Genomic DNA, 9,726 nt, shown 5'->3' with positions numbered 1-9,726 from the left:
AAGAGGTTAAAATGATTGACTTAATTGTAATGATATTTTGCTTGTTTATTCCTTGAGATGTGATTGACGTACAAATTAGGATTCAATAGAAGCCTATGAAATTCAGTAAACAACACAAAAAAATTGAATTTAACTAAAAATTAATTTTAGAGCCTACAAAAAGAAAAGGATGTGATTGACGTACAAATTAGGATTCAATAGAAGAGCCTACAAAAAAAAAAAATTTAGAAACTTCATTGATCGATTCAACTTGGAAAAGAAAAATAAAAATAAAAAAGAAATGTGACACCGTTGAATTGAAAGCCTCGCCAGCCTCCAGATCCACAACCTCCATCTCTACGAGGGTGTTCCGACGACAACCCTAATTGGCGGTCAAACATGGAGCTAACAGCTGCTCTGTACATGATTCCCTCTCCGGCGAAGTTTTCTCGAACTTCCATTTCTTATGCACCACGATTCTCCTGTACTCGGCTGGGAAGTCCCATCAGGGTCCGATGCGTGTCTTCTTCCGTGGATCCCTCTGAAGCAACTGCAACGGTGGAGAAGCCATTGATCTCAACGAAGGTGAGGATATTCATTTTTGCCCCCCCTTCTTTATGCTTATTGTATTGAAATTCTTGATTGATGGAAATTAAACTGAAGATTCGTTTGATCAGATCGCTGGGTGACCCTGTGGTCAGTTGAGCAGTCTATGTATCTGCTTTAGTTTGTATATATCCGCATGTTTGAAACTTAAATGTTCTGATGTTAATCTGAGCTGCCAGCAGCTGTTACGCTTGCGAAATTCAATTTTGAAATCTATAGATTGTTGAAGCCTTTTATAAGTTTTGATGTAGAAGTGAGTTTTGATTAGCTACTTATCACTTTATGAAGAAGGCATTTATATTATAGTTGATTTCCTTAAAGCTTTTGAATCCAAGAAAGAATCTGATTCTATTCTTTATAATTTTAATCCTGAAAATCTTGAAATTATGTTAGGGAAGTGTAAAGTGCGGCGCTATTTTTGTATAATATAATTCTTTGATGAACCCTTTTGACCTTGTATCATTCTAATGATATCATGAAATTTGAAGGTGGAAGTTCTCTCATACTAACCTGAGCGATGAGAATAATTTGAGGATTGTAAAGCTATATGTATGCCTATATTCGATAGAATTCTTTTTACCATTGTAAATTTACAAAGTGAATAATTGTATTTTGATTTTATAGCTCTTTCAATTGTATTTCTCATGCAATCATTTCTTTGAATCAAAGGAAGTTGAACAACATAGAGCATTAATTTTCAACCAAACTATAGATTTATTTAATTTTTTTTCTTTTGTTTTGGAAGATTTGTTTTCTATCGCAAACATTGAATTTTTTTTTTTAAGTCTGGGAATTGGCGGTGGAGATTTCAAGGAACAACCATCAATATTAACTATGAAGAACACAAGGAAGAAAACAATGCTAATGAAAAGAGCATCCTCATGATTCCTACAATATCAGATGTTAGTACCGTTGAGGAGTGGAGCGTTGTTGCAAAAGATATTGTTGGAAGGAAAGGAAATGTCAATTGGCGTGCTACTATCGTCGATTGGCCTGGTTTAGGTGATTCGGAGAGGCCGTTGCTAAATTACAATGCTGATGTGATGGAGAACTTTCTATTTCAGCTCATAAATGAGGCAGATAGTCCTCTGAGAAATTCAAGTGAGAATTTTTATTTGGATTTTTTTTGCAATTTAGTTATATTACATTGTATTTCACATGATGTTGAGATAAATATTTTCTGCACTTCATATTTGTGTCAATGTTTTTGCTAGACTTGTTCTATAATTTTTGCTTGTAGCTTATTACCGCTTGAGGGAAATGGGGTTGGCCAAGCAATTTTGGTAAATACTACGAGTTTGGTTAGATTGGTTCAAGCCTTTTTGGTGCATGAATTAAGTGATAGTGATGTCCTTGGGTTTTTTGCACTTACTAAATCTCTCTTTTTTTTGTTTTTGTATTTTGAGCTTATTTGGTTTCTGACTTAATTTTTTGAGTAACTAATAAAAAAAATTCAATCATTCTAATCTTTGTTGGGATCCATGCATTATTTTTTGGAAGTTTACTTGATCAGAAATTGATTTTTAAAATCCTAGTTGTTTCCCTCATATTCTTGGTTTCTTGGCTCGTAGGTCCAAGAATACTTCATGTCTTGAGAAATTTGAAAGCATGATCATTCTCTCGGTGTCAATGTGACTTAGGAAAGAGACTGCCTTCAACTTAAGGTTGTGCATCATAAACAATAAAGTAATTGCAAAAGAGGACGAGCACTAAAAAAGATTACCAAAATTTATATGGTTATTTAAATAAACCCACATCCACAACTACACCAACATTAGCTAATTTACTATACTATTTAAGTGATTCATTAAGGATTATGCTCCTTACAAAATTGGAATATGAACAAAGATGCCATTTTGTCTAGCTAAAAGAAAATGCAATCACCTAATGTACAGATGAGGGCTAGATATGAAAAATGAGATGTTGTTATTTGTCCATTACTCCATTTAAGATTTTATAAAGAACGATATGGTTCTTCTAAATCATGCTTGGTTCAATGGTTCAACCGCTGGTTCAAGCATTTTTTTTCCCTGATTTTTTGTTAGCTGGATTCTTTACTTTTTTGAACCACTCTAGTAGCTTGCTTAAAGTTTGACCAATTGATTAGGCAAAATGGGTCTAATATTCAGAACATTGGCTTTTGAAATACTAGCATTCTCAAACTTGTATATCCTCGTATATCCTCCAGCTTATATGCAAGCTATATCGTAGGTATTCACATTATAATAACAACAAAGCAATTTTAAAACTCTAATAAAGATTTGTGGGGAATTCTATCAGGTGTTTACATAAAAATGGACCACAAACATGATAGAACTCAAATCCAACAACAAGCCTTTATCCCACTAAGTGAGGTCGGCTACATGAATCCTTTTTCTCCATTGCGTCCTATTGAATGTCATATTTTCATTTAATTCTAATAAATTAAGATCATTTTTTATAGTCTATCTCTTCCTTTTTTTAATATAAGTCAAATCTTAAACATCTACTCTTCTTACCGGATCATCAGATGGTCGACGTTTAATGTGACCAAACCATTTATGACGACTAAATCTAATTTTGTCTTCCACTAGATCTACACCAGCTTATCACGGATATATTCATTTCACATTTTGCCTCTAAGTGTAAAGCCCCTCATCCACCTAAAAATTCTCATCTTGGCAACACTTACTTAGTTGTATGCTTCTTATTTAAAGGACAACATTCAGCGCCATGCTCATTTTGGGTCTCAACCCCATCTTATAAAATTTTCCTTTTTGTCTAAGCGGCACTTTTCTATTACACAATAGACCCGAAGTATCTAGACCTCAACCAAAAGTGAGGTCAACAACATCTTATAAAATTTTCCTTTTTGTCTAAGCGACACTTTTCTATTACACAATAGACCCGAAGTATTCCTCCACTTCAACCAAACTACTTGAATTCTAAATATTTGTTTATAAATTTTCAATATAAGTTGTGGAATATGATACAACTTGAATGTTATGTTTTTTTTATAAATTATCAATATAAGTTGTGGAATAAAAATTACTTAATATTTTCTATCAAAAGGCATCAAATGAAAAAGTTTAATATCATATTTATCACAGAAAAAGCTAGAGGATTAATGAAATTAATTTTAATATTAATGTCATTGTAATTATATTTCAATATTTCATCATGTGTTGTGGAAGAAAGGTGAAGAGTTTTTGTTTTCTTGTCATTTGGGAATAGGCATATGAGTCTAAATGTCAAAATTAAAACTGTGCAATCTGAGGCACACAAAAATCACCAAAGGCATATGCTCCGCATGAGTTTATTGCTTTGTACGCATTGATTGTTTTAGACACATATATAATGAGGTGGTTGCGTTAATTTGCACCTCTATGAGGTGTTGAGCTTTTGAAGTTTATATGCCCAAAGTCCATTTGGCATTATGATTTATAGCAAAACATATTTCATTAATAAAAGTTGGTATAAAAATTTAGAAATTAAAATCATTTATAGAAATAATTTTTATTGGACTTTTATTAATTAGAAAATGAAGATGGTTGAGATGAAAATAATTAGGAAGATTTGGCGAATATTGATACAAGTGAAAATGAGAGAGATGAAAAAAAAATCAACTACTAAGATAATTCTGATGAAGACATTTTAAATAATGGGAGTAAGAGAGTCATCTCAATTTTTAGTCATAAAATTCTTGACAAGTTTATTTAAGGAATAAGAATATATTTTTTTGTTTATTTTAGACTTCTAGTTTTTAATATTGGTTTATTGTAGATTCTTGCTTTTTATTGAGTGTTTATATGACTTTTTATGATGTTATTTTGATATTTTGGAATACTCTTAAATATTTTATTAGGAAGAAATTGAGCTCGAACTTTTTTTATGTTACTTATTATCGAGTCCAAGTGAGGATGACCCTCAAATGCTTTAGTTTTCATATTTCTACTTAATTTAATTGTTTAATTTGGAGGGTGATGCAAATTTGTCACATAAAAAAAAGGAGAATCTCCTCTAAACCCAATTGTTCATCTTTTAACATTGCTAAAATTTTCTCTAAATCCAATTGCTCATCCTTAAACTTTGCTGAACTCTAGAAATACTTGAGGAGACAACTACGTTAAATGTAAAAGTTTTGAAATAATCCTATTCCTCTTAAGAAATCGTGTCAAAGCTAAAGGGAGCAACAATTGTGGAAGAACCATTGGTAGAAGTAGAGGTTCTCAGGGCATCTTGGGTAGTAGGACGGTAATCAAATTTTGCACAACATTGCTCTAATGTTAATAAATACAAACACAATGAGAATAAGGAGGAAACCCTAAAAATCTCATCCTATAACAATATGACCTCCGTGACAATTATCACCTTGCCCAACACGATTCTCAATACTGAGGATAGTTTAAACGAAGGATCGTGGAGCAGGAGATGATAGTAGCAGGAGATGATAGTTCGATAATGTGATGAACTAACGAAAGAGTGGTTGCAAGATTGGAAATTATTTAATCAAACATTCATTGAGAATGCACATGTTCTAGGAATGTATAAAGGTCTGATAGGAATTTAATAAACAAGATCATCCATTTTATTGTTGCCATATCTTAGGATCAATGTTAAAAGATTTATAACAAAGTAAGCCATCTACTCATCTCGCACGAACTTATCTCACAATGTGCTGTAGTAATCTTAAATGGGCAAATCCTTATGTTATAGAGAAAGTTGGCCCTGGAAATGTTATTTTCTTGAAAGTAGAACAAAAAAAAAACATCACATAGCCTTAGCAATCTTAGTGAAGGAAGTAGAGGTTCAAAACTTCAATACATATGTTTTGCCCCATAAAAAACATCACATAGCCTTAGCAATCTTAGTGAAGTAGAGGTTCAAAACTTCAATACATATGTTTGGCCCCAATAATTGAATGCCTTCAATTTGGAGAACTTAATGGTGGTATCATGAGCTTGAGGGGTTGCATGAAGATGAGAGAATGCCATATGAGCTAGCAAGAAATCTAAAGGCCTATGATCACTAGAGATGTTGATAAAAGAGTTTTTCAAAACATGCACAGGAGATGAAGAGGTCATGTACCATATATAAGATGGAGACAATATAAGAGAAGTCATCAACAACAAAACATTGAAGAATGGACGAACCGTGTGGCTAGCAAAGCTGGCTGGGCGCTAGTGAGGGGAAATGAAAGTATTGCATATATCCTTGACCTATAATAAGGTCTTTGAATAGGCATAGGGGAAACTACAATAATAAAATAAATGACATGAATTATATCCCAATTATCAAATCTATTCTACCATAATCTTTTTTCATTATAAGGAAGAAGTTTAATATCCTACTAAATATGCCAACGTTTACAAATGAAAATATAAACTAAAAGTCCTCTCAAATATAAATAATATTGTGAACAAGATTATGCCTTATGAATAGCAGGCTTTGTTTGGTAAATTTCTATTGTTTTTAGTAAAAAAATAAGTCACTCTTATAACTTGTACAATTGTTCTATGATTTCCTTGGATTTGAGATGCTTTGCAATTATTTATGTGATTTCATGCAAAATTTTTTGGTAAATCAGATTTTAATAACATTTTGGGCTTGTCTGATAACAAAGTTATAGTGGGACTTAACCTGGATTTAACCTAAATCTTGCCAGACGGTTAGTTTGAACGAAATAAAGCCGCAATTTTGATAAATCTGGATTTCATAGATTTCGACCGTAAATCCCGAATTCATTAGATCCCATTAGATAATGGATTTAGTAAATCCGGAATGGGTGCTTTGCGAGAAAAGGAGGTTGTGAAGTTACCTTGTTCCACGTTTTAGGTTAGGAGCAAAGAAAGGAGGAGAAAGGTGGGAGTTTCAGGTCTCTTTGTATGTTGCGATCTTGTCATTGCCTTCCAAGTTAGCTCTAAAGCTACTATATCGCGAGGGTTCAATCATGAAGTCGATGATTTTGGGCAAAATCAGGAGAGGGAGGGTCAAGCAAGTGTTTTGGGCAAAGAGGGAGAGTGATGCAGGCAAGGTTTTCGGGCAGAAGGGAAGGGGAGAGGTTTGTGGTTCTAATTTATTATTATTTAAGTTAAATTTATTGATTTAATTGATTAATAATTATAATTAATTCTTGTGTTATCAAATTAATTATTATTAGATAAATTTACATTTAATTATTTAATAACTATTTGATGAATAAAAATAAGTTGTTAATAATATTATAAGTAATTTAAATTAATTTAATCAATAACTAAGTAATTATTAATTTATTAATGTTAATTTATTGCTTACAAAATAATTAATTTATTAATATTTTTATCAGTAATTAATTAGTAGTGAATAATTAATTATTAATTGTAGAATTCAAAATAAAATTTAAATTGAATTTAATTAAATTTAATATATAATTTTAATCATAATAATAAAATAACCAAAGTTCAATTATGATTTTTTTTAATTTAAACCAACTTAATCTTTTAAATGATGATAGAAATTGTCAAACAGTTTGAAAGAATTTAACTGGATTTACTAAATCTATTACCAAATAGTAATTTAACCCTTTCAGGATTTACTAAATCCGGATTTACTGGATTTTCTAACTGCTACTAATTTAAATCTAATCCATTGTTATATAGCCCCTTAAGGTTTCAAAGATTTTACTTAAAACTATATTGTTTTTACTTTTTATCGTAATACATGAGCTCATGAAATTGACAATCTGTTTTTGTCTTTACTGTAACTTTTATGGATCCTAAAGTATAAGATGCAGCACAATAGCTGCAACGAAAAACCTTTGTTTGATGTCAGATATCATCTAAAAACAACTGTAGAATGTAATGTTTCAGGGAATTGGGTTTGAATAAAATGACATAGACAATGCATGAATATCTCGTCATTTGAGATTTGCTATAATACATGATTTTGGTTAAGAACTTAAGGTTGAATTTAGGCGATTTGGGAAATGTCATTATAAGATGTATTACATGGTTTATCCATTTATATCTGTTAATAGAACCTTGTGATTCTGATGTTGTATTCATCGAAATGATGAAAATTTGAACTATATATATTTTTCATTTGTTTCTAATCTTTCACTCTTGATTGCTTTTTAAACGTAGGAAGAATTTAGTATATGATCTAATTTTCTATAATCATACTCCCAAAGATATGAAAAAGATAAATAAATAAAGATACTATGCATTTCAAATCTCACTTGAAATATCTCAATTCCAATGCAGTGTTTTTTTGTAATTTTTCATGTTTTACTAAGGATTCTTAAATTATTTGTCCTTTTGCTTTTGGTTTGTGATTCATTTGAGGTTTATCCTGATCAGTATTATGATGGAAACCTATTAGTGTATGTTCTAAATCATGTTTGTTTTGAGTAGATGAAGATTTGGTCATTGTTGGAGGAGGACATGCAGCAACTTTAGCTCTTCGTGCAGCTGTTAAGGGTAAGGTCAAGCCATCCGCCATTGCCGCTGTTGCTCCTACATGGTCTGGTCCCCTGCCTATAGTCTTTGGTCGAAGTTCTACGATGGAATCAAGGTAAAAGTTGCAATGCAAATATTCTTTTTTAAATGATGTTCTCCAACCAAACTGTCAAAATACAAAAATGGGTAGCCTTTGCCTTTAGTGCTAACAAGGACATGATGGTTAAAAGGATCACGAAATTAATGTGTAAGATTTAGTCCATATCTTTACCTTCTTGCCATCATTCCATGCAATTCAGTTATAATCATACGCGTTTTTGAAAGCACTATGCAGTGAGCGCTTTAAGTGTATTGTGGTGCAAAACTGCACGGATGTGCACCGCTCTACAAAGAAGTGGAGTTACACTAAGCTGTAATTGAAGCAGCAAACTATGTACGTTATAGTTGCTTTGCAAAGCATGCAATGCGCACACTCGGCTTCATGATCCCAAAATAGCCATTGGTTAATATCATAATGCCATATAATATTTTTTTGTGATATTCATTAAAGTCGCTTTCTTTGCATTTTCTAGTTTTGAAGGGAAAAAACTGCTTTGCATGTTGTCAACCTGTGTAATTATTAAGCTGCACAGAAACTCATACTGCTCTTAATGCTCTTCAAGATGCACATCCCCATGTAACCTAAATCTTTATCATCTATTATATGCAGATATGGGCTGCTTAGGGGAACTTTAAGAGCCCCCGCGGTCGGCTGGATGATGTACAATGTGCTTGTGAGCAACGAGAAAGCGATCGAATCCCAGTATAAGTCGCACGTCTATGCTGACCCTAACAACGTCACTCCGAGTGTCATCAAGAGCCGATACGCTCTGACTAAGCGGAAAGGTGCCCGATACGTTCCGGCAGCTTTCTTGACTGGGCTCCTCGACCCCGTCAAGACTCGAGATGAATTTTTGGATCTATTTGCCGAGTTGGACGGAAAGATACCTATTCTTGTTGTTTCCGCGAAAAATGCACCAAAGAGATCTAAAGCAGAGATTGATGCGCTTAAAGGTGCGAAGGGTGTCACGAAGTTTGTGGAAGTACCAGGGGCCCTTCTCCCTCAGGAGGAGTATCCATTAAGGGTTGCTGAAGAGCTAAGCCAGTTCCTGCAATCAATTTCTGTACCATCTGGTGATCTTAAACTCTAACCTTAAAGCTGAGGCGAGGGGAGTTATATGCTTCACAGGTCAGTTTTTATGTATTTGAGATATTGAAAATGTTTATAATCATGTTAGTGCTAGCTATGATATGTGACATTAGAAGAGAGCAGAGAATATTTTGATAATAGGAATTGCCTATGGAGTCGTATCATATGTGAATCACAAACTTGCTACTTAATAAAAGCCGGCGTAATTAAGGAAAATAATTCAGAGCATGATGATGAATTCTTACGCTGTTTTATCCGTTCAAGAATGAAAACCAGGCATGTTTGCTATTTTAAAAATATGGTCTTGTACGCCTGTTTCTGACCTTTAGCTCTAAAACTTGAGAACTTAGGAATATGTACATACATACCACTCAATTCTTATGTATTTACATATTTGACACTTAAACTTCAATTTTTATGTAGATACCACCTTGTCTATGTATGAAAAGGTGAAAGGTGTATTCCGCTTTTTAAAAGTTAAAATGGTGGTATTTATTATTTTTTTTGAAAGGTTTGCATAAATATTAAGAGCATAAG

At 32.7% G+C, this 9,726-nt stretch overlaps 1 protein-coding gene across 1 annotated transcript; it reads left to right on the top strand.

Moving 5' to 3' along the window:
- Nucleotides 1–229: 229 nt before the first annotated feature.
- On the top strand, nt 230–9,465 carry LOC110031459. Its single transcript, XM_020734662.1, has 4 exons — nt 230–564; nt 1,371–1,686; nt 7,956–8,115; nt 8,710–9,465. Exons 1-4 carry the CDS (start codon nt 379–381, stop codon nt 9,188–9,190), a joined length of 1,143 nt encoding a protein of 380 aa, XP_020590321.1. The 5' UTR covers nt 230–378; the 3' UTR covers nt 9,191–9,465.
- Nucleotides 9,466–9,726: the final 261 nt, after the last annotated feature.

This window comes from Phalaenopsis equestris, unplaced genomic scaffold, assembly GCF_001263595.1.
Source record: "Phalaenopsis equestris unplaced genomic scaffold, ASM126359v1 Scaffold000820, whole genome shotgun sequence".
Lineage (NCBI taxonomy): Eukaryota > Viridiplantae > Streptophyta > Magnoliopsida > Asparagales > Orchidaceae > Phalaenopsis > Phalaenopsis equestris.
Note: the sequence above shows the minus strand (reverse complement) of the source record. Positions and strands in the feature narration are given on the sequence as shown.